This window comes from Amphiprion ocellaris, chromosome 4 (assembly GCF_022539595.1).
Source record: "Amphiprion ocellaris isolate individual 3 ecotype Okinawa chromosome 4, ASM2253959v1, whole genome shotgun sequence".
Lineage (NCBI taxonomy): Eukaryota > Metazoa > Chordata > Actinopteri > Pomacentridae > Amphiprion > Amphiprion ocellaris.
The window spans coordinates 10388859-10415006 of record NC_072769.1 but is presented as its reverse complement, the minus strand read 5'-3'; the positions used below and the strand labels follow the sequence as shown (position 1 = coordinate 10415006).

At 38.3% G+C, this 26148-nt stretch overlaps 1 protein-coding gene and 1 pseudogene across 1 annotated transcript; both read right to left on the bottom strand.

Moving 5' to 3' along the window:
* Window positions 1-4129: 4129 nt before the first annotated feature.
* LOC111576432 (beta-2-glycoprotein 1-like) lies at window positions 4130-11265 on the bottom strand. Its single transcript, XM_023282104.3, has 8 exons — window positions 11106-11265; window positions 10175-10351; window positions 9280-9376; window positions 8923-8999; window positions 8464-8652; window positions 6639-6818; window positions 6073-6270; window positions 4130-4299 (listed from the first exon to the last, which is right to left on the bottom strand). Exons 1-8 carry the CDS (start codon window positions 11179-11181, stop codon window positions 4235-4237), a joined length of 1059 nt encoding a protein of 352 aa, XP_023137872.2. The 5' UTR covers window positions 11182-11265; the 3' UTR covers window positions 4130-4234.
* A 2594-nt stretch (window positions 11266-13859) lies between these two features.
* LOC111576430 (beta-2-glycoprotein 1-like) lies at window positions 13860-19176 on the bottom strand (annotated as a pseudogene).
* Between the last annotated feature and the right edge of the window lie 6972 nt (window positions 19177-26148).

The following is a 26148-nucleotide window of genomic DNA, read 5'->3' as shown; positions in this document are numbered from 1 at the left end:
AGTGCGTGCATGGGTTTTCACCGAGTTCTCTGGCTTCCTCCCACAGTTCAAAAACATGCTGAGGTTAATTGGTGATTCAAAATTTTCTGTAGGTGTGAGTGTGAGTGTGCTTGTTTGTCTCTCTGTGTAGCCCTGTGAAAGACTGGTGACCTGTCCAGGGTGTCCCCTGTCCTTGCACTAAGTCAGATGGGATAGGCTCCAGCCTACAACTCTAATGAGGATAAAGCAATGTATAGATAATGGATGGATGGGTAGTTTCAATAATTCTCCATGACACTAAACTGAATTTCTTTGGACAAACCGACACATTCAAGGATGTCATCTTTGAGAAACTCTGATACTTTTCACTATTCTAAGATTTTACAAACTAAATTCATCAGTTAATCCAGAAAATAATCAACAGATCAGTTGACAAAGAAAATAATCATGAGTTGCTTACCTAGATTGTATACAATATCACAATGTTGTTTCTCATGTTTAGGTTGGAGCCTTCTGAGTCTCATGAATTAAATCAAGTCATTTTGATGCATTAATAACATCTCAGCCACAACGTAGGTGCTGGGGTGACTTCTGGCAAGTGGGAATTGCATTATAAGACTTGAATTGGTCCTTTAAAGCTATTTCAACTGGTTGAAAAGGACTGAATTGGTTTGTGTAGCACACAGAGGAGGTAAAATTATGCAGAGACATGAGGATAATTCTAATTGCGTTTGTGGACTGCAGTCAGTTGTGGGCAGACAATCCCCTTTTGGCACAACAGTGGTGCAATAACACAAGACCACAATCACCTGCTCAGCATCACTTATCAGTGTACATAACAATAATTCAGACAGCAGAGCAGATATCCTAATAGAAATACAGCAATGACTATACAGACTCCAAATGATGGGAAAACAAGTTACATTTTTATGGACACCAGTACATACCAGAGTAAAAAGCAAATGAAATGGCAGACAAGACAGCAAAGAAGGCCATAAAAATACTCTAATTAATTTGGAAATTAACATCAGCAATACAGAAATTAAACACATCATCAAGCCAAGACTGAAGGAAAGGTGACAAATACAATGGGAGGAAGAGAGAAAAGGAAGATAATACTATGCAGAGTGCAAAGGAAAGTGGGAACGATAACAATTGGAGAGGAAACAATAATCAAGAGTCAGATTTCTGTTCAAAATAGGAAAACAACACTGGCAAATGTGACTACTGTGGGGGAGGAGGAGACTTTAGAGCACGTTATGGTACATTGTCATAATTATGAGACAGACGAAGACAACGGACCCAAAACTCAGGAAAAGAAAAGTAAAATTTGACATCATCTGAATTCCAGAAGTGTGTGTTATCAAATTATTTTCCAGTACCTTAGGCAAACCAAGTTAACGGAGAGGAGAACATTTACAAGTTATACAATTATCCCCTTGATTACACAAGTTAATCAAGATTCGATATTGAAGATCTTATGACTTTGAGGTTCTTTAATTCGTTTTTAAAGCCATACATGGGTTGCCACCTGGGTACATTTATGAACTTCTCTGTCTCTGCTCTACTTTGTGCATAACCTACATGCTTTCTTTGGCTTTTGGTAGCTCTTAATGGTCTAATTTTTTTTTCTCATTTTGTTAATCTTATCTTAAAATGTAATATTTTATTATTATTATATGCAAATTGATTTTCTTCTATAAATTGATTTCTGTATGCACTTATTTTTGTTGCTGCCTGACTGTTAACTTGTACAGCACTTTGGTCATCACTGGCTGTTTGCGTTAAATAAATCTATTTTATTTTATTTTACTTTGGTCAATCCTCCACACTCCAGACCAGCTGGTGATGATATTGCACTAATTCACTGTTTCCCAACTGCCAAATCAGAAGTAGAAGCAAAAGGAAGCTGACGAATAAGAAAAAGATGTAGACGAATCAGTAGGTAAGAGGGGTGAAACCCTAACTAACCATGGACAAGAAAGAAGCGAGAGCCGTGATCAAAGATCTGCATAAAAAGGGAATGACAGCCAAAGAAATCCACAAAAACATGGTTAGCACACTCGGTGAAAACTCTCCCTGTTATTCCACCGTGAAGAAGTGGGTTGCTGACTTTAAGCAGGGCAGAGAGAGCACCAGAGATGACCCGCGGTCGGGACGTCCAAAATCGGCGAGGTTCAGGTGGAGGCCATTCAGCTGATGGTCATGAATGACAGACGTGTGACTGTCCAACACATAGCAGAAACCGTGGACATCAGTGTGGGCTCGGTTCACGCTGTTCTGACTGACATCTTGGGGATGAGCAAACTGTCTGCACGGTCGGTTCCCCGGATGTTGACACCAGATCAGAGGTCCACTAGGATGGACATTTCGCGGACACTGTTGGCTCGTTTTCAGGCGGATCCAGCCAAATTCCTCAGCAGATTTGTGACCCACTGTGAGACATGGATCCACCACTTTCATGTTGAGTCAAAGAACCACAGACGGAGACACACCGGTGGTCCAGCTCCCAAAAAGTTCAAGCAAGAAGCGTCTGTGGGCAAAGTGATGGCTTCCATGTTTTGGGACAGTGAGGGATTGTTAATGATTGACTTCTTACCGGAGGGTCAAACCACTGATGGGGGCTATTACCCATCACAGCTGCAAAAGCTGAAAGAAGTAATCAAAGAAAAAAGAAGAGGAAAGCTTCAAGCTGGAGTGCTGTTGCTTCAGGATTTTACACCCATCCGTACAGCACAGGTGGCAGAAGCAGCCAAATGTCGTTTCGAACTGTTGCCTCACGCACCTTACTCACCTGACCTGACACCGTCTGACTTCTATCTATTTCACAAACTGAGAGCTCACCTGAGCGGTCGCCATTTTCAGAGTGATGATGAGGTCATTCACGCCATTGAGGAGTATTTGGAGGCTCAAGATGTGAACTTCTTCCACGATGGGATAGCGAAGCTTGAATATAGGTGGACCAAGTGCATAGAATTTAGAGGAAACTGCGTTGAAAAATAACTCAGAGACAACCATTGTCTTGCGATGTTTTCTAATGAGAGCAATAACTTTTTAAAGTACCCTCATATGTGCTGTAGCTGCTACCACCTGGATACTTTAAGATCCCACACTTGCATGTTGGGTGAGATGTGTTTCCATTAAAAACTTAGATTACCTGTTTCCAAAGTCTTACAATTCAATGTACATGACCTTATTCATTTACAAAAGTCATAAGTTATGGATATGCAAATATTTTTTAAACATTGGCTACAAGATGTCCTTTGTTTCACTGTTAGTCCAACCTTGTTGTATGTGCAATACTCAGACTTGAGGCTCAGTGCCACATTTAGGGCATAGAAATGACAGAATCAAAGTTAACCAACTACTGAAGCTAAAACAGCATTTTACACAAAATCACATGCAGCTCATGAGTGTCAGCAACAATCCGTGAAGATCTGGATTCCTTATTCTGTCTGCATGTACTCAATAATGGGCCTTTACAGACCAAAAGCTTTGACGTTGCCATTCCTAAAACCACCAGTGGTCTCATGTGCCACGCTGGGCGTTTGTCTGTACAATACAGCCACAGATTACATATTGATTTATTATCTAAAGCGTATGTGGCTGCCTGGGGTTGTCAGCCAGCCTCTCGCTCCTCCTGCCAGTGCAAATGTTTCTGTAACAGTATGTGCTGCAAACTGAGAAACCATGAAGCAGTTCTTGAGGCCAATGATGAGGTTTTGTTCTGTAGCAGAGCACAAGTGGAATCCCATGTTTGGGGCAGGAAAAAACGACATGAAATGTATGTGACAGTATGCGTTTCCCCTCCACCACATCCCTGCTAATGATCCTTATATTCCCCCTTCACAAGACTTAACGGAACTTTGCTTTGCAATATAATAGCAGCTTGCACCAGTAAATGTGCTGCTTGGACCATATTAATTCATTGCCTTTCAAAAACAGAGACTTTGGAAAATTCCAAAGAACTTTTCACTTGTATCTACTTCTGACATTCAATATTTAATACATGTTTTTATCTGACTCAGTACAAAGTGTACTGAGTCACACTTTCTTACTGAGTCAGATAGAAACATGCATTAAATACTGAATTTGTCAGGATTGTGTTACATTCAACAGCAAAAAAAAAACAAAAAAAACAAAACACAGCTCGAGTCAAACCATATTCTTTAATATCAGTCACCAGAACACACCAACACTTCTTCCATGTTGCAGTGGTTTTAATAGTCATCAGAGGGTTCAATCTGCCACTGGTTCAGCACTGAGTGATTTCAGAAGGAAGTGAACTCGAATGGAAGTTATAATCAGCATAACTGGGCTCTAGAAAGAGACACACAGATACACAGACTAAGTTAGAATGGACACAGTTACTATAACTCTATCCTTTATAGTAGAAGAGTGCAGAGAAAAACATTATCACGTGACGGACAAAAGGAACTGAGCTAGAATGTTGTTCTGTTGTTCATTCTGAGAAAACAGACACCTGAAGAATCCCTGTTTCTTGCTTTGCTTTGTCTATTCATTTTTGTTGATTGTGATACTAGCAATAAGTTTTGCTTTATGTAATCCCTATATGGCCAAGTCAGGTGATTATTTGTAGGAGTCTGTAAATATTCTACTTGTACTGACATTTACTAATTATTTCAGTCTTCCTAATTTGAGTAAAGTTTTACATTCACTGTTTCACCGACTCACTGAGAGAAATATAGTTGCCTTTTTCCTGAAGCTCCTAGAATTTGATCTGGATGAGAATCTGTGAATCTACAGCAGCTCTGTTTGGTGGATATTTGGTTGCTATATGAAATTTGTTTGTGTTCTGACCAGAGCGAGTAAATACAAGCATATTCCTCCAGTGCTGGCCTCTCTGCACTGGCTACCTGTTCATGTCAGACCAGACTTGAAGGTGCTGCTACTAACCTACAAAATTGTAAATGGAATTGCCCCATTGTACCTATCCAGCCTGGTGAACCCGTTTGTCCCCACTTGGGTTCTTCGTTCCCAGGGGACTGGGCTTCTGAATATCCCAAAGGTCCGTAAAAAGACTGTTGGGAACGGGCTTTTTCATTCCGGGCACCAACATTATGGAACAGTCTATCTGCTGAAATCAGGCAGGCATCTTCCATTAATGTATTTAAAAGTAAGCTGAAGACCCACTCGTTTACTTTTACATATGAATCTTAGATTCTTTGTTTTACTGATGGCTTTTTTAAACATTTTCTTTTTATTGTTTTTATCTGTTTTGACTGTTTTTTATCTTTTTACTGTTTTTATTTCTGTGTACAGCACTTTGACTGAAAGCGTTTTATAAATACATTTATTATTATTATTATTATTATTATTATTATTATTATTATTATTATTATTATTATTATTATTATTATTATTATTATTATTATTATTAATTATTAAATGCAGTTAGTTACAAAATCTGCCTCTTATATTGCGATTAAGCCTAATTCAGATTCAGACATTAAAAACTCACTCTGACATCTGAAGCTGTATTCCATATTTAAACATAATTTTACTTGGGATCGTGGAAATATGCTCAACTTAGCCTCAACATCTATTGATACATAACAGGTCCTGCTGCTTTATTAACTAATTTGAAGCAAAGTACTGTGCACGATCCCTGTATCACAACCTACTTAATAGACCTGTATTATTCTAGCCAATATTAGAGCAAATTCAAACTATTTAAAAGAATATAGATGTAGTGTATACAATGCATGGAGAAGGGGAGCAACGGGGGTTTAACTGTGACTCAATAACTCATCTGTGCTTCTCAAGTAGATTAATCCAGCCAAGTCCATGTCAGGTGAAGCTCTGCTCTACTAATGCTAAACTAAGTATTACCATTTTCTGAAACAAAAACGGAATTACGAAACACAGTTCCATTTATTTCTTTTAGTTGGCAACTGGGATTTGAAAAGCACTCAGTAATATACATTAATTTCAATTTGATTTTGTATAGCTAACGCTGCAAACTTGGTACTGCACACGACTGTGAGGCTCAGAAGTGACAAAAAGAAGCTCTTCTGACTAATGTGCTGTTTAATGATGTTAAATGTATTTTTTTAAAGAAATATGCATTACCTTTAAAACATTCAGGGATTTGGAGTCTTCCGTCGATGCACTGGGTTGGCACAGCATAACCACATTTCCTGGCCGCGTTCTTGCAGTAGACTGAGACTATTTCTTTGTGTAAGACTTTGTTTGGCTCGAAGTCCTTAATCCAGATTCTTCTTCCTTTGTATAATATCCTCCCTCTGTTTATGCTAACCTCGCAGGGAGCTTTGAGTCAAAGAAAAATAATCCATTAGAGATTTTCTCATCGTACTGTACTGTTTTGCGTTTAAGATTTAGGCTATTTATCGATTGTATTATACCTCTGTGTAAGTCAAAACAGGCTAGGAAACATAATTGCAAGCAAATGTAATGAAATGCAGCTGGGATGGGATTTATACCAATAGACGTTACAGGACAAGAAATAGAGAAATTCAAACTGGTAAATACATGAAGACAATGTTGCTTCTGTGACACTTTCTTTGAAAAGAAAGTGTACATTACAGTCAGATGTCCTTCAAACAGTAAAACCTCCCAAGTAACATATTGCTGAAAATACGTGTTATAAAAGATTGTAATATTGGGTGTAGCCCTACCCTTGCAGGATGGCTTTTCAGACCAATTCCCATCCTGCTGACAAACAATCTCCTGACTTCCCTCCAGCACAAAGTCTCCAGTGCAGCCATATTTGACTGTTTCCATGAAGTCAAAGTCTCTCTGGTCAGTGGTTGACATGTAGCCTCTGGCAATGTTGTGCGGTGGACGGCAGGTCACCACTGTAAAGGAACAGTTTAGTCCATTAATAAAAACATCGCTGAACACGTCTTCTATCTCTATGTGTTTTCAGATTTTTTTTTTCCAATTCTTTGCTCATGGTGTTGTAAGTTGATGATAAATTTCCCCTGAAGATGATGGAACTGTGCATAATTATGACACACTGGAACTTGAAGAAAGTAATTTACTTTCCGACAATTCAGTGAAAAACTCACCCATGTCCTGTGGGACTGTTTTGTTGACTGTTTTGTCTTGATTTGTTTCTCTACAAGATGTAGATTTCGCCTCATGCCTTGTGGCAAAACGAACGATAACTGTTTGTCCATTAATGAAATGTTTACTCATTCATGCTGTCTTTCTTACAACCATTTACACGTGAGTATTTTTATTGTAAATAAAGGTTATCAAACCACTCATGATCAATTGAGGAATTACATAGAATATTTTCATTATCTGTTTAACACTTTAACATGTTTAGCAAGACCTCATCAAATATGTTAAGACAACTTCTCAGTTTCCCAACTTGAAGGATCAGTGTGGAGGATTTAGTGGCATCTAGTGGCGAAGTTGAGGATTGCAACCAAACCAATACTCCTTGCTTCACGCTTCCCTTCCAAGCTTGTAGACGGGTTTAGAAATTGTTTGAAAATGAGCAAGTCTGCTGCATTTAAAGGGCTCATTCTACGGTAATGACAATACAACTACAATTCTACAATTTAGCAAACGCTTTTATCCAAAGCGACAAACATCTGAGAGTAGATACAGGCAGTGCAGATGTAGTAGGATTTTTAAAATTTTAAAAAAATTTTTTTGCAGTCTGTCAGTTGCAAAGATCTTCAGTGAAGAGTTGTATTTTTTGTCTTTTCTTAAAGACTGAGAGAGACTCTGCAGAGTTTGGTAACTCGTTCCACCCCCGGGGAACCTCAGAACAGAAGAGTCTGGCTATCGACCGGCCCTGGAGTGGTGGTTGTATCAGGAGCCTTTTGTTGGCTGAGCGTGGTGAGCCGCAGGGAATGTAGACCTGAATGAGAGAGTTCAGGTAGGAGGGAGCTGTTTTCATTCTAGTATTGAATGCAAGTGTCAGAGTTTTGAATTTTATGCGGGCAGCAACTGGAAGCCAGTGAAGCGTTCCGAACAGTGGGGGTGACGTGTACTGTTTTTGGCTGTTTCAAAACCAGACGTGCATGCGGCAACTGTTCTTATTTTCAGGTGATTATAAATTAATAACATATTCCATTTATGCCAACAGAACCCCACGAATCTGGACCTTTAATTTAGAAGTCTTTACTAAACATTGGACAGCAAAGACTTAATATCTAGCATTAAAGTTGGTCTGAAATAGCTGAAAATGTTGTCCTTTTTTTCCCAAGCAAAAAATAATTCTTTCTTCTGTGAAAAAAACTCATTATTTTTGGTTGCCTTCTTTGGTGTGTGCGATTTTGCACTCAGAAAAAAATTTAAATTTGAACATTTACATTCCTGCAAAGTCTGTGTTGAGTTTTCTATTCTTAAGTCTTATTCCATTGTAGAAGACTGAAATGTACTTTTTCAGTTCTCTTTTACTTTTGAAAGGATGGTTTTCATCAATAAAATATTATTGCAGTGACTCTGCTAATACTCAGCTCCTGCTTTTTAAAATCTTCGTACCTTTACATTCAGGTGTCTTGGTCCAGGTGCCGCTGGCTGTGCACTCTGCTCTGGGATTTCCAATAAGTGCATATGGAGGATGGCATCTGTACATCCCTGTGGTGCCGTAGTATGTGATGTTCCCTCTGACTGTCGTATCATAAATGATCATCCCAAATTGTGGGATTGGAGCAAGATCACAGGTCACAGCTGCAACAGAAGAGACACAACATGCTCATTTATATTTACTGGTATGTACTCCTGCTGTAATTATTTTCCTATTGTTCATAAGTAAGTGTTTGTTCACATTTACAGTCTGGCTAACCAAGTGGTTGCTAATTTGTGATCCATTTCTGCATAAGAAGTAACCGTGTTTTCAGTGACCTGGTGTCAAGCTGGAGGGCAACATTTCTCAGTGATGGCAACTTCACATGTGCTTTTTATGTAAATCGCTTTGTGTAAAGATGTAAGATTACATACGTGTGCACTCTGGTACAAGTGTGCTCCAGGTTCCATTGGCTTGGCACACAGAAGTGCTGGATCCAGTCAAAACATACCTGTGCAGTGCCAGAAAACACACTGAATCAAAATCAGGTTAAATGCATTTCAATTCAAACATTGATTTTTCAGAGGAGTATTATTATTAATGTACTAATGAAATTTTGCACCTCATTAAAGATGCTGAAAATACATGTGTGAACTAAGCTTTAGACAACAACAGCAGCCACTGCAGCTGTTTTTGAGCACATCTGGGAGTTTCATTAGGTTATAGCTGCAGTGTAGGCCCAGAGTTTTGACATATTTAACACAATAACACAACTGATGTTGTTGCTTTACCCTTCATTACAAGTATAGTTGATGGTACTCTGATAGATCGTATCCTCATAGTACAATTCTCCATTAGGCAGTGGATCAGGATATGGACACCGCTTTGCTGCAGGAGAGAATATGGTAGCAGTAAATTATACATTTTGCTATTCAATTATTTTTTTATTTAATAAATTAACACTTTGTGGCACATCTTCTCAAGTCATTACATCCTTTGTCAAATTGTGATCAAGCTCTGCAAAATCCCACTCTTACATGTTTTTTGCCACAGATTCTCTACTTCATATCTCACAAAATAACAGAGTAATCAACATATTATTTAAAGTAATATATGGTGGAAATTTTTGTACTACAATCTATGAAAATGTGCTATACGAATAGATATGCTTCACATTCTTTGTGACTGTTCTTCCCCAAAGGTCCTAAAGTTGTGCACTTTTCTTTTTCATTTGGCAATTAGTATATTTTTCTTTTAAATTTATATTTATGTATTTTATATTTAGTATTTTTCTATTGTAGTGGTGGTCGCTTTCCTCTTTCTGCTTTCTATTCTATTCTATTCTATTCTATTCTATTCTATTCTATTCTATTCTATTCTATTCTATTCTATTCTATTCTATTCTATTCTATTCTAGTCTTTAAAAAATTGCTTAATTAATTTTGAAAAATCATTTAAAGTAATAAAACGAAGCCTGAAGATTAAAATAAGTCTAGAAAAGTTTATATAACAATGGAAAATTCTGACACCTATAGAACATATTAGAATATTAGTCATTATTATAACTGAAATGAAAGTATCGTGCAAATATTAAGACTAAAATATTCTTCCAGGTGTTTCTGTTTTCTACATTTGCCACACAAGACAGTCTGACTTTCATTTCTCGCTAGAATAATGGAGACCCACGTGTGCACAAGAATCTGGTTTTTGTCCACTCTCCGCTGACAGTGCAGACGATCTTGCGAGGGCCCAACACAGGGGTGTATCCGTCTATACAGGACAGGGCTAACTCCACCCCGGGGTTGAAGTACCTCTGGAGCCCGGCCATCTCAATGGTGTCAGCCAAGTTCGGCCTCAAACATACTGCGAAAACAAAAAGATTTATTGATAATTGTGTGCAGACTGTTGAAGTGGTTAAAAACATATTCCAGTAGATTTGCGTAGTATAGTCACTTATACCTTTTGCAAGAACTCCAAAATGCTAATCCTGTGATATTACCACTATGAGCAAGTGAACATCTGGGTTATTGCAATAGGAGTGAATCATTCATGCCTATCTTAAATGCCATACAACATGTACTGATTACACTGTTTTCCTAAACTAAACAATCTGTTAATAAAGAAATATCAATACTGTGTGCTACAGTTGGTTTTAATGCTGCTAATTTAGAGCAATATTTACTGGAAGGTTACTCCTCTGAATAAACACAATAAAATAAACTCTGTTCAGGACTGTATTTGGCCCACTTTTCCTCAAACAACATAAATTCTGTTTTACATAACCATTAAATATATATAATCAGCCATTTCAAATAAAGTTCATTTATATTTTTAGTTCTGGCAACATCTGATTAAACCGTAACTTGAAAAAATATTCTGTTGAGTCAGCACTGTTATTTAGTATTTAGGGAATACATTTTTCTAACCGCTTCTTTAGGAAGCAAAACATGAAAAAAATAATTTCAAACATCTAATAAAAATAAAAATTACTCTGAATCCGTGCACTCCAAAGAACTCAATATACCCTGATGCTAAAGCCATAAAAACACTGGAATAAATAATTCTATACACATGCAGTTTAAGCCATATAATGCCAAATAAAAGCCAGTAATAATACCATTGTCTCGTTGAGATGTCACAGTAGTAAAAAACAAAGCCGGACAAAGCAGAAACAAAGTCAACATGCGTTCCATCCTTTGTGGAAATTCACAGACGTTCCTCGGTTCTTTCCTGTGGTCTCTGCTTCAAATACTGACTCTGCTCCCCGTTTCACTGCTGTTTGTGTTTCTCTAAAAGTAAACAGATAAGAGCAACATGAAGTAACTGCTTACCGACAATCACTGTTTTGTTATCTACTCTTTTTTTTTTCAATAACAGAGTAACAATCATCCATGTGACATTTTACTGGAAGTGAAAATGTCCAAGAGTGGACTTTCCCTTGTTGCTGCAATATAAATAAACAGAAACATCTAACTGTTCTGGATATTGCACTTGAATGCTTGGTATCTGTATGCAACACCATGAATTAAGCAAAAATTCCTCTTACAGAAATAGTGATTAACTGTCATGTAATCTTAGTACAAAAAGACTGAATTCTCAGATTAGCACAAATTTCGGATTCTTAGAAATTAGTAAAGTCATACAACATACCAAAATAATGCTTCACTGAGGAAGCATCTACAGGTTTGATATTTTTGTCCAAATTCAAATAGGTTGTAATAAAGAAACACAAAAATTCAAGGGAACGTGTAATTGCCTTTTACCTTTCCACAAGAATCCATTAGCTATTTAGCATTTTATTTCTAACCCTGTTATGCTTTCAAGTTTTATTGAGTCCTTTTCCATTCATTTTTAACGCAAGTTGCGCTAAAGTGGTTCGAGCTTGAGCTCCAGCCCCTCTATCACCTCATAATATCACATAAGAGCAGTAAAGGCAGCATGTGAAGATTAGAATCACACAAAAATAGGCTGTGAATTAATGAAATTCAACATCCAGTAACGGGTGTCAGGTCAATATCACAAAGTATGACAGCCTCTCTTCTCTGAACAGCCCATTGGCTTTTAACAGGAGATCATTTTTCTCAACCATTATTGTTGAACCTCGTTGATTCCTTACCCTGAAATCGACTATATGTTAAATTTACACACAATATCAACGCTCAGTTTCTCTCTAGTACTATTAGATGATTTGGACTGTGGATATATAAGGTATAAAACTATTATTTGAAACACCATGACCCCTTACCTTTCTAACATGACCAGGACAGATTGCTACATATCAAAATGTTAGACTAAAGATTGTGAAAATCAAATCAAAATGGTGTTTTTGTTTGCTAGAAAAAACAGCATGATCGAAATAAACATTCATTCAAGCTGAATTATGAACTCTCAGATTCTCATTTATTGTCTGTTTCTTTCATGTTCATGCATGTTTACTGTTAGGGAAACTATTTTATTCAGTGGAGCGACTATAATTTAGCTCAGCTTGTTTCTGAAAAGGCTGCATATGATTCTAAGAAAAGGAGTCAGAAGAAAAGGTTTGAGGTACAGTGCATCCATAAAAGGCTATTTGTTTTTAAAAAGATGAACTCAGCGTTTCTTATATGGCCAAAAACAAATCCCTTACAAATTTAGAATCTATGAATCCTATCCAATTACATTTGTGCTTCACAGTTATAGCAAATTTCCATGATATATGAAACAAAACAAAGGGAGTAACTTGTTAGCTTGCAGGTTGGGACTTTCCATATCATTATTCTTCATTAGAGTCAGTTTAAACTTTCCAAGACATACAGCTGAATTACTCCAGTATTACACTTTACCACTGTGGTTTTACAGTGTTTGAACAGAAACGTAGGTGAGCTGGTGTGCTCAAGCTGCAGTGATACGTGGAGAAAGAGGCGGTGACTTTATAGAGCTGCTCATTCTAACAGAGGCAACAGTTTAAAGATAAATGTAAGACATTTTTTAAGCACCAACGGATTATTTTCATTCAAAAACTTCTAAATATGTAATTTTAACACAGGGAGATGAGATTTTAGGTGTTTGATAGGTGTTTGAGGGTCTGGAACAGTCTGCCTGAGGAAAGTCCCTTCTTAACAAATGCTTTTATTGGAGATCCTTTCCTGATTTTACTTGAGACTGAATTCCATTTGAACTGTCTTTTCTTTCCTTTATAAACTTTTGCATTCTTTCCTTTTGATACTTTTATTTCATTGGTTGTTGTGCAGTAAATTATCTGTCTTCTTTTTCCTCTTATAACCTGATGCTTTTATGACCTGTCTGTTTTGAAAAAGGCTTTATAAACTAAGATCCATTATCTATACACCGCTTAATCCTACATAAGGCTACATATACAGACAACAATCACACTCACATTCACACCTACGGGCAATTTAGAATAACAGATTAACCTCAGCATGTTTTTGGACTGTAGGAGGAAGCTGGAGAACCTGGAGAAAACCCACACCTGTACAGAGAGAACATGCAAACTCCATGCACAAAGATCCCAGGAAGGCTGGGATGCGAACTGGGGATCTTCTAGCTGCAAGACAAAAGGGCTAACCACCATGCCACTGTGCAGCCCTAAACAAAGATTATTAATATTAATATTAATATTATATATTGCTATTATTGAATATATGATATTAGTAGTATTATTGGCTACATTTTATCCCTACATAGCTTCCTCTGCAATATCTGTTATGCTTTATTCAGTTTAAACTTTTTAAATGACACATAGTTCAGTTCTACATATTTTATTGCAAAATATGCACTGCATATGTCTTTGTATATGTGTGCTCTATATATTGGAAATTAAAGATGACCAAAGGTTTTCCAGTTCATCTTCTCTCTCAGGGGTGCACGAGTGTCAAGGAACACAGTCAATATTTTATTCATAGTTACCGCGATTATTTTGTTATCAGTTGAAAATTACAAAATGAACAATGTCCATTAACAAAGTTGGCCTCTGTCATAACATATAATGCAGTGAATCATTCTGTGAGGTTAATCATGCAGGTGCTGCGGAGCTTGTTGGACTCGCAGGGGGAGAAGAAGCACACATGGTGATTTCTGATGGAAGACTTTTAGCCTTCAACCTGTACTCGAGCTGGCCTGGTTCTAAAAGAGAAGGGAGAAAAAAAGAGGCAGCCAGTCAGAAAATATTTTCATTCGACTGTATTGCTGTTTTTCTAAAGACATCTGCAACCCATATGCACTGTACTGCTGCCAGTGAAAGCATGCAAACCATAGGAGTAAGTTGTGCCGAAGCTCATTTATAAATATCCACAATCCTTCATGCAGTATATAATCTAGGTAACGTAAAAATATGTGATGTTATGAATCAACTTGTTTCCTATAGACACAATTTTAAATGGACGCTTTGCACCTGCGCAAGATGCCAAAGTTTTAGAACTATCTCTATTGAAAGCTTGTATTACATCTCTGTTAGACGAACGCCGGTCATTGTTGATCACAGCAGCCTGAAACAGACTTATCCAGCTGGCAAAAACTCACCCTCAAAGCATTCTGGGATGGGGAGGGATCCGTCATTACAGGTGCTGACCACTGGGTAGCCACACTTGTCAGCTCTGTTCAGACAATAGAAGGCGACGTGTTCTCCATGCAGAACTCTGTTTGGCTTCAGGTCTGCGATCCAGATCTTCTTGGCGTTGTAGAAGATCCGGCCTCTTTTGATGCCAACTGTGCAGGGAGCTGGGTAGAAAAACACAGCAGCTAAAGCACCTTTCACCAGACATATAAAATCACTGCAGGTTTAAAGATAATCAGAATTTCCACACCTACATTCCCAGCATATCTGGGCGCATTTAGTTTACAAGTTGACTGCTGAACCTGCATCCACGATGTTTCGCAGTGATGTAACATAAATATAGAAATCCAGCCTGAAGGAAGATCAGATTTTCCCATTACTCACCCCTGCAGACTGGCTTTGATGACCAGTTTCCTGTGTTTTGGCACTGAATCTCAGCCTGGCCGTCCAGAACGTAGTGCTCATTGCAGGCGTATTTAACCTTCTCCTTGTAGCCGTGTGGTCTCATCACAGCAAAGGTGATGACGCCGTTAGGTATGTTTGTCGGGATGGAGCAGCTCACCTCTAGGAAAAGGTGTGGAGGAAGAAATATGTAATTGCTAAAACTGCAATATGAGGTCAAATTGAAAGAAACAATTACAGCAACAAAACAAGAACATGTTTTGTAGTAAAAGGTGATGCAAAAAGCTCACACTTTAAACAGAAGTATACATATACAGATAAACCAAAGTTTTATGTTACACGTTTGAAATATATGAAAATTAATAATAATACATTTAGACATTAAAGTATGATCTGAATTTGTATGTCTTATGTAAAATACCATTAAAAACCTTAAAAACCATTAAAAAGAGAATGGAATTTTTTGACATAAAAAGACTTTTAAAACACATTTTTAAATGCATTGTGTCATTTTATTAATATTTCCTTTGGATTTATAAGATGTAATTATTAAATTTGAGTTTAATATTGTGAATATAAATCTAAAATTAGATAAAGGTAGTGACAATCAGCAAAAAAAGAAAGTTTAGTTCTATAGTTTTACAAAGATGTATTTGCTGAATGACAGATTTCTTGTATAATTAAAGGCAGTTTCATGACAAAAATGTTAAATGAGTGTGTTTCCATCAGTGTGTAAGATCTACAAGTATTGGTGAACAGTAAAAATACTCTATCTATCTATCTATCTATCTATCTATCTATCTGTCTATCTATCTGTCTGTCTGTCTGTCTGTCTGTCTGTCTGTCTGTCTGTCTGTCTGTCTGTCTGTCTGTCTGTCTGTCTGTCTATCTATCTATCTATCTATCTATCTATCTATCTATCTATCTATCTATCTATCTATCTATCTATCTATCTATCTATCTATCTAATAAATTAAACACAAATAAATACACATGATCTCATGTAAAAATCAAAGCTAGAAAATGTATTTTAATTATGCAAAATTACTGTATTTATAAGATAAATATTTTCTACTTTTTTTGCCCCCTAACTGCCAAAACATTACAGTTTTTTAAAATAATTTTTCTTATTTTTTTGTTTATACTGTGTATACATACCGAGCAGCCACAATATTGTGACTACTGACAGGTGAAGTGAATAACATCGATAATCTTGTTATAATGCAATGTTCTGCTGGGAAACCTTAAATACTGACATTCATGTTTGACATGTACCACCCACCTAAACACTGCGGGTCAAGAAACCCCCCCAACCCCTCACACCCCATGTCAACAGCAGTCCTTGATGCCAGTTGTCACCTTCAGCAGGACAATCCACCCCGAAACTGCTCAGAAGTGGCTCGGGGAACACAACAGAGCTAAGCTGTTCACCCAGGTTCTGCACTCCTCAGATCCAAATTTTATCGAGCATCTGTGGGATGTGACAAGATAAGCCTGATCTGGGTAGGTGCCACCCTGCAAACCCACAGCACCCACAGAATTCCATGGGACATCCACAGAGGTCCCGTGTACATGCCCCTCTGAGTCAGAGGAGTTTTAGCAGCATAAAGGAGACCAACACATATTAAGCAGGTGGTCATAATGTTATGCATGATTGGAGTATGCAACACATGTTATCTGATATTTTAGGAAGCCATGAGACTGTGTATAATTGTGAAAATGTCGTGCCACATGTCTGAGCACCTCGACACACTGGTGGATCAGGTACGGTTCCATCAGCCCTGCAGGATCCTCTCTCATAACTGGGTGCTTTAGGTGGATTACACTCATACGTCCAGCCCTGTCCGTACATGGTGGTGGATCCAGTGATCGGCTTGTCGTGGACAATCCTCCCATCTCTTGGTGGCAAGGCCAGGGGACAGTTCACAGCTGTAAGGAATGGTAAAATAAAGAAAATAGGGTTATACTGACATCAGCTCTGAGAACAGTTAAAGTTAAGCACAATAAGCTCATGTCAAAATGCAATTTATGCTGCTGCCTATGCAACAAAATATCCATCTTTAAACATATGACGTGTGTTTGTTTAAAAACTTAAAATAAATGCATCAATTAATGAACCAAAAATCTACAGAAAAGTTTTGTAATTATATCAAAACTGTCTATTTTTTAAAAACTTTTTTTACTGTACACAATATGAAATATGCCCTCTATTGGATCCTGATGGAATCTGTTGTCATTTCCTCTGCATATATTTCCCTGCAGTACCTTTGCAGACAGGTGGTGGATTACTCCAGGTGCCGTTATGTAAACAACTGCTTTCATTGGCTCCTAGCATGACATACCTGATGAACAAAAGTTCCCATTTTTCTGAAATGTATCATTGAAAACACAACTTGCATGAATCGGTTTGGATGTGAACTGGATGTGTAATTCACTCTTACCCATCATCACGTGAAGTTGAGCACACTCTTGAACGGAGCCTCTGTCCTCCCCATCGCCAGCGGCTGCAGAGCTCTGGGGATCGGACACATCTTGGCTGCGGAACGGATGATAGAGTGCGGACAACGTTGAATCTGCATCTCTTGTTGGTTACAGAACATCATCAATCATGTGTGGAATAATCAACAGGATAATAAAAACAGCCCGCACTGATTTAATAAGACAACATCTCCTTTAATGCTACTTGTTCCTGTGTTTGAGCATTTGTGGTTTGGTGTCTTCTTTATTTGGGAATCCATCTGCTACAAAAAACTCTTCACATTTGTTACTAGTACATTTTTGCTTCACTTGATAGTTTCTTTAAAAAACTCATTTTACCTATTCCTTGTACACATTAAAAAAAAAACAATTGTATGTATATTGCAATGCTGAAATATATTCATAACATTAGAGCATTTTATTTTAGTCACGGTTACACTTTCGAGACCAAATGATGTTTTTAAAAACAACAACAAAAAAACAAACTAATATCCCCATTTCTCATGAGAAAATTGCTGAAAACTATCTTCAGCTTGTATTACATTGACTGTTGCTCATTGTTGCGGTGGATAAGCCTCTGAGCCTTTGTGCTCATAAAGTATTTCTGTTGAGTGTTTTTAATCCAGAAATAAAATGCACGACGAGTAGTATGTGAATAACTGCCTGATGTTCTTTTGTTTTTGCAGTTGGCTGAATCTATAGGCTGATAACATTGCAACAAATGTCAGGTAACAGATCACAGATGCCGTCTTTTTGAGATATCACTTTCCTTTGTGCTTACAGTGACCATACTGCACAATCATACAATACGTGCCTAAAATGATGTGGATGAAACTATTTTAAACTGCAGGTTGCACAAGAGTTCTGAATATAGAAGTTTATTGAGGTCATATTGGAAGATTTTTTTAAAAATTTGTGTGACAGGTCAGACAGATGAAACCAGACCTCTCTGGAGTAAAGAAAACCCTCCAACATAATGCACGGATTTCTTTGAGGATTGTGAGAAACATTGTGTAACTTTTCTGTAAGGTTAGCAGTACTGTAATGTACTTTTGAGCCGATATTTGCCCACACACAGCCCGCACTTTCTACATACTGTTCTGTCAAATGGAGGACAGAAAGTTCAAGAACTAAATATAACACCACGGCCTTGACTCACGGGAACATGCCAGGTTGGACTGTGTCCATCCTCCTGTGTCGGTGCAGGTTATTCTGCTCGTTGTCGCTGTTGAAGGCAGGTATCCTTGTCCACATGTGAGGCTCACCTCCTCTCCAATCTCGTACACGCGTTTTAGGATCGTTTCATCGATGCCATCAGAGACAGGAGGTCGGCCACATACTGGGTGAAGAGAATGCATTTTAACTGGAAATATAGAGGGCAAGAGTCACAGTAATAATGCAGCTGTACAGGCTTTGCAGCTACATTTTGAATTGCATTAGTAATATGTAAGATGTTCAGTCATAGCGAGCATCAAAAGTTGCACAAGGTGCAAAAATGTCTGCAAATACAGGACAGCGACTGATAACAGTAATGATGAAAACTAATTTTCCTGCAAAAAATACAAATACAGATGCATTTATCCTGCTCCATTTTACCTTTCTTGGATGTTACAGTTGTGTAGAAAGCGACTTGGCTGAGAAGCAGCAAAGCCAGAGTTGGGGACATTTTGTCGGGGGTGAAGTCTCCTCAGTGTCCCTGCATCTGGGTGTGGATGAGTCACCACGAGGGCCGCTGGGTAACAAACCAGCGATGATCCAATCAGATGTTAGTTGAAGCTCCTATTGATTGAGCACAAAGGTCACAACTCCTCCATGTTTGTTCAGAGTTGATTGACTGTGTCACAAGAACACATGCTGTGATATACATTCAGAACTTCACGACACATGCAGAGTTTTAATGAGCACCACTTCCACTATTTGATGTGACTGTTTGTTTAAATGAGGCAGAGAAGCATGACGGCATAAACCATAACGATGAGTTTCCAGAAAGCAAAAAGTTGCTCTTTGGTTTTTGGCTGTAGAGAAATGTGTTGAAACATCATACGAAAGGTCCAGTTTGCTCAAAAAAAAGGGAACTCTGTGAACTCTAATCAGTGAAATTATGCAATAACCTAAGTAGGTCAAATGATTTGTTGATTACAGGTAATGCTGTGTCCTGAATAGAACATACAACAAGTCCCTGACAGTTCAAAGCTTTTTTTTCAGAGGACAAAAAGGGAAACTGGAACATTGGATTAATTCAGCTCTACTGTGTGTTGAAACATTAGGCTGTGAAGGAGTCGGTGTGCCCCAGTCAACCTTCTGCCCTCTGGAGCAGCCCCTGATTCAGTTGCTTTCACAGTTGTTGTTGTTGTTGTTGTTTTTTTTTACTGGAATCTGTCACTATTTTTTCTTTTGCAATTTTGCTTTTCAGAGATGAATGTTGAGCTCAGTGTCATATGATTTTAGAAAACAGTGGATCTGGTTTATCTAATCCGAATGAATTTGCAAATATTTGTCTTTAACATAAGGACTGAGATGGTGAAGCTGCTCTGCAGGTCAGTGAACCAAATGGAAATTGGTAAAGGGTTTGAAAAATAACAAGCAAGTCAAAACAGTCGGTGAGAAAACGCTTCAGACTGGTAGGAAATCCAAGAACCCGTCCAAACATTAGTAGTAAGAGTCACACTGTCAGGTTTTAACTGTATTTTTTGAACAATTTACTGTTATTTTACAGATTTTCCCTGTTTTGTTAAATTGCAGAAAAAATAGTAAAATCACAAGAAAAGAAAGTATTATTTTATATGTTAAGTCTAAAAAAACAGGTCAAAGCTGTAAATAGTATCCACATCAAAAATCTTAAATGGTATTTTGCTCTTTTTTTAAAAAAAAAATATGAAATTTTACCATGTTTCACTAGAAAATAAATCACACTGTCTTACTATAATTGAATCTGCAAAATATATCACTCTTTTACAGATTTTTACCATTGTTTTTACATTTTTCATTTTTAATTGCTTATGTTTTTTTAATTTTTAAATGTTACAATATTCCAGCATTTTTAAAAAAAATGATTTTCTGCCACCATTGCCACCAGATTTTTTTTTGCAGTTTTTAATTTCATTTTTAATTTTAATTTCTTTTAACACTGCATATTGATCAATGCAATGAAAGATTTTTGAAGATCTCAAGCAGATTATTAGACACAACCATATAGAGCATAAATAGAAAACTATGCAATCTCATTAATAAAGTGAAGACTGAGTCTGCTTGATGAATTATGCTTTTCAGAAATCCATACAGTGTCTCTGCATATTCTGGCATCCAGGACGATGGCACAACTGAAGAGGAAATTAAGAATTTCTGTGGCAATAATTGCAGTTTGGGTCTAAAAAACATGAAATCCATTGATGCAAAACACCAAATGTTCTGTTATTGCAACTAGAAAATCTAAATCCATAACACAGAATCAGCCAACATATCAGAAATGACTCTGACTTTGACACCAAGTAGACTCACCAATACTGAAACTCAAATCATATTATTCTTTAAGCTAATCTAATTGTTCTCAACATCTGGCAGACAGCGGCTCTTACAGCCCTGAACTCAGGACATGCATAAGAGTAGTAGTGTATCGCCTTATTCTGACATGCTACACCATGATTTATCCCATGTTGTCTCTAAACAAAGCACAAATAATATAAATTAATGCCATCTAATATCTTCTGACTGCACAGAAAGCACTAAAAGATACTCAAACGCATGTTGAAGCAGTGGATCTATGTATCTGAACACTCAATGAAATCAACTTTTCCTTCTAAGGAGCAAACATGTAATGCTCTGACTTTCCACACGGTGACGCCTTCCTTCCTGAGCTCCTCCAGCGGGGCCTCCTCCCTCCCACAGCGGATCCTGTTGCGTGACATCAGCCGGAGTGAGAAGAAGGAAGAGGAGCAGAGCAGCGTCAAGTTACACAAACACACATGAAACGGAAACCAGGAAGTTTACACTCAAAATAAGGTCGGCAAAGCCACTTTTTACATGCAATGTATGGCAAGATGCAGGCCTAACTTAGTGATTTGGATAAACCTTTGAAGTTGCAAACATTAGTTGGATAGGTTGGTTTGATGTAATAATAATAAAGTTTTGCATCAAGTTAATGTTATGTGCAATTTAAACTCAAACTTCTGCACTGACTGATTTAAAACGAAATTAAAGTTTACTTAATGAAAATGGCTTGAAAACTAATGTTTCTTCATTTTTATTTCAAGATTTCAAGTCCCCTTCCATATCTTAACCTATCTGAACATTTTCATGGAGTTCAGACAAATAATTAAAAATAACACTGACTGAAGAGGAAAAGCTAATTCCAATATCTCAATGTTGTTTATTTGTTAAACCAAACACCCCCCCCCCCCCCCCCCCCCCCTTATCATCTGTGGCTTCATTTGAATAAAGCTTATTATAAAGACTTTTATAGTCACTGGTCAAAGGAGTCTCTGCGGTCATGCTGTCCGATCGTTGTCCCACACCTCACCAGGGTGTAGATTAACTCAGTGCCAAGTATGTGTCACCCACAATTCTGAGGCACAATTGGCTAAATTCAACCCTTTTCTAACTGTAGCAATAGAAAGCAGTTTTTCTCTAAGTGAGAAAAGAAAAAAATAGTTCAGGCTGTATGAACCCCTCCAAGCTGACTTGAAATTTTTGAATTATAAGAAGTTATATTTAATTTCCAGTGGATCCAGAGGTTTTTGACGCTGACATATTGTGGACCAGACCTAAACAATGGCCTAAAATCGTCCACAACGCGTCTGCAAGGTGATAAGATTGTTGAAGCAGAAGTTTATTCTCTCTGTTGTTGTGTCACTCCTGTCTCTGTCAGAGTCTTTCTTAGACTAGACTTCTTTGACTTCTGGTTTGATCTGCAGGTCTAATTTAAAAGAAGCAATGATGAGGAGCTCAACAAGCTGCTGGGCGGAGTGACCATCGCTCAGGACAGCATGCTGCCCAACATCCAGGCTGTCCTGTCGCCCAAGAAGACAGAGAAGTCCGCCAAGTACAAGTAAAGGATCCACATACTGCAACAAACCAACGTCTCTCTTCAGAGCCACACACAAACTCTCAATAAACATCTCAACACTGACACTCAACATGAATCCCACAGTTATTTCACTTGTCCATATGACATGTTTAGTTAAACTGTGATCTTCCAGATCCACGTATCTGACTTTATCCATTATGTTGCTGATACTGGTCTGACCTACTCTAATATAAAAGTCCTTATTTCTGTCAAACAGACACTGATATGTTGAGGTCCATATGAAAACTTTTCCCATTACAGTAAAAATGAGTTGTCCGTTTTTATTGTCGTCCCATATTAAAACACCGACCTTTAAAGCAAATTACTTAGCAAAATGAAATCAACTCTTTTTCTTTTCTCTCTTTAGTTATTTGAACGGGACAGTGCATATTAATGAACATGCAATCTCATAATAGTTTTACACAAGGTTGCAGTAAATAAGCCGGATTTAGCAAAAGGCTAATTTCCATCCGTTGTCCCACATGTAAAAGAAAAACATACAGGGTTAGAGACGTACAAAAAACAATATAGGAAAACAAAGACAATGATGATAAATTAATTCTGGCTGGGTTAAACCTACCCTAAAGAGCTATTGTTGAGGAAAGTACTTTTGAGGCAGAGCCTATCACAGAGTGCTTATAGTAAAAGTGCCTGATTTTAAAGTGAATGATTTTCTTGATGTTCACAAGTTTGAGTGTTAATCAGCCATGCCTTATACTGTCTCTTAAAACTGAAAAAGGTGGAGCTTTCAAATTCTTCTCTCACTGATTCCAATATTTTATTTTGCCTTTTTTTTTTCTGAGTTCTATTTATGTTGTGTGTAGTCTTGCATGGCTCAGAGGTTAAACTAAGCGTTTATCCAGCAAACCACAGGTCCATTTCAGGGCCAAACATCTCGTCTGCATGTCCACTTGTGATTCTGAATATTCAGCTGCAGTCTCTGAAATAAATGTTGTCTAAACTGCTGTAGTTCCTGCACATGTTTAGATCTCTCATCATCTAAATGTTGTGTGTAACCACTAATGATTCTGGTTGAAAGAAATCTTACCGGAATTAATTAACCTTGTGGTGTTCAGTTGATAAAACGCTTGTTGCAGAAAGAGACTAAACAGAAGGTCAGGAGGAGGTTCTGTCCTGGACTGTTCCCTGGACTCCATAGAGGAGGTGGGTGAGAGGAGGATGTTGGCAAAGCTCACATCCATCATGGACAATCCCTCTCACCCACTGCATGACACTGTGGGGTCTTTAAGCAGCTCCTTCAGCAGCAGACTGAGACATCCACCCTGCAAGAAAGAGCGCTATCGCAGGTCCTTCATCCCATCTGCTATAAGACTTTACAACATCAGCATCACTGGCTGATGTTAACATAAACTGGACTATATCATATCATCTTAAACAATGGTAAAATCTACACAACAATTCCTTGCACTGCTGGCATTTTCTGCACTTTTAAAGTTACATTTATTCCACAAGCCACTTCATGCTGATGTCACTTATAGTGTAGTAATACTATATTAATTCATTTTTCATTCTTCATTCTTGTATATATTGTATATAATATTGTTATTATAATTATTATCTTTACTGTACATATGGTTAGTGCTGGTCTGAAAGATTTGTGCTGCTGTAACACTGAAAATTTCCCCTGACATGGGGAGTAATAAAGGGCTATCTTATCTTATCTTATCTTATCTTATCTTATCTTATCTTATCTTATCTTATCTTATCTTATCTTATCTTATCTTATCTTATCTTATCTTATCTTATCTTATCTTATCTTATCTTATCTTATCTTATCTCATCTTATCTCATCGTGATTTCCTCGACACATATGCTGTGACTTGAATGAAGCTCAGAGTTCAGAGTGGTGAAGAACCAGTTGACTGTTTATGGGCCTTCTGAACTGAATGGACATTTATCTGCTCTGTGGGATGCTGCTCACAGACACACAATTGTCAAAATATACACTGCTCAAAAAAATTAAAGGAACACTTTTTAATCTAAGTATTGCATCAAGTCAGTCAAACATGTGGGATACTATTCTGGTCAAGTAAGTAACAGAGGTGGTTTTTAGTCAGTTTCAGCTGCTTTGATGTTCATGAAATTAACAACACGTGCACTAGAGGGGTAACAATGAGACAACCCCCAAAACAGGAATGAGTTTACAGGTGAAGGCCACTGACATGTTTTCCCTCCGAATGTTTTCTGTTTTTCACTAGTTTTGCATTTGGCTAGGGTCAGTGTCACTTCTGGTAGCATGAGGCGATACCTGGACCCTACAGATGTTGCACAGGCAGTCCTCCTCCAGGAGGGCACATCAATGCATGCCGTTGCCAGAAGGTTTGCTGTGTCTCCCAGCACAGTCTCAAGAGCATGGAGGAGATTCCAGGAGACAGGCAGTTACTCTAAGAGAGCTGGACAGGACTGTAGAAAGTCCTCAACCCATCAGCAGGACAGGTATCTGCTCCTTTGTGCAAGGAGGAACAGGATGAGCTCTGCAATAGCTCTAGAAAATGACCTCCAGCAGACCACTGGTGTGAATGTCTCTGACCAAACAATCAGAAAGAGATGTAATGAGGAAGGTCTGAGGGCCCGACGTCCTCTAGTGGGCCCTGTGCTCGCTGACCGGCACCGTGGAGCTGGTTGGCATTTGCCATAGAACACAGGAATTGGCAGGTCCACCACTGGTGCTCTGTGCTTTTCACAGATGAGAGCAGGTTCATCATGAGCACATGTGACAGACATGAAAGGGTCTGGAGAAGCTGTGGAGAACGTTATGCTGCCAGTAACATTGTTCAGCATGACTGGTTTGGTGATGAGTCAGTGATGGTCTGGGGAGGCAGATCCATGGAGGGACACACAGACCTCTACAGGCTGGACAGTGGCACTCTGAATGCCATAAGGTATCAGGATGAAATCCTTGGACCCATTGTCAGACCCTACGCTGGTGCAGTGGTCCTGGATTCCTTCTGGTGCACGACAATGCCCGGCCTTATGTGGTAAGAAAATTCATGCAGTCCCTGGAGGATGAAGGAATTGATACCATTACCTGGCCCCCACGCTCGCCTGACCTGAATCCAATAAAACACCTTTGGGACATTATGTTTCGGTCCATCCGACACCACCAGGTTGCTCCTCAGACTGTCCAGTAGCTCAGTGATGCCCTGGTCCAATTCTGGAAGGAGATACCTCAGGACACCATCCGTTGTCTCATTCAGAGCTTGTCTTGACATCGTCAGGCTTCATACAAGCACAGGGAGGCCGTACAAACTACTGAGTACCATTTTGAGTTGCTGCCAAGGAATTTCAGCAAGATGGACCAGCCTGCCTCATCAGTTCTTCACTTTGAGTTTTGGGGTGTCTTGAATTTAGCCCTCTTGTGGGTTGATTATTTTCATTTCCATCAAACAATGTGGCATCTTTTCATTCCTAACACATTATCCAGTCCATATCAATGTACATATCCAGTTTGTTTTTTCCTCGCATTGAAATATGATGTGTTTTCAAAGTGTTCCTTTAATTTTTTTGAGCAGTGTATGGTTACGAATGTAGAAACCAGCCTACGCTACAGTAGATTTAAAGACTTTTACTTTGAAGGCTGAGACCGGATGCAGCTGCTGTGACTGCCGCCGCCTTGACCTCGAGCAGAGCTGTCAGTGGAGCTCG

Excerpts from the sequence above, each read along its gene's own strand:
- LOC111576432 (XM_023282104.3), bottom strand. The coding sequence starts at position 11,181 with ATGGAACGCATGTTGACTTTGTTTCTGCTTTGTCCGGCTTTGTTTTTT. Across the intron at positions 10,352-11,105 it reads GACATCTCAACGAGACAATG|TATGTTTGAGGCCGAACTTG; the intron begins GTATTATTACTG and ends TTGTTTTCGCAG. Across the intron at positions 4,300-6,072 it reads AATCCCTGAATGTTTTAAAG|AGCCCAGTTATGCTGATTAT; the intron begins GTAATGCATATT and ends GTCTCTTTCTAG.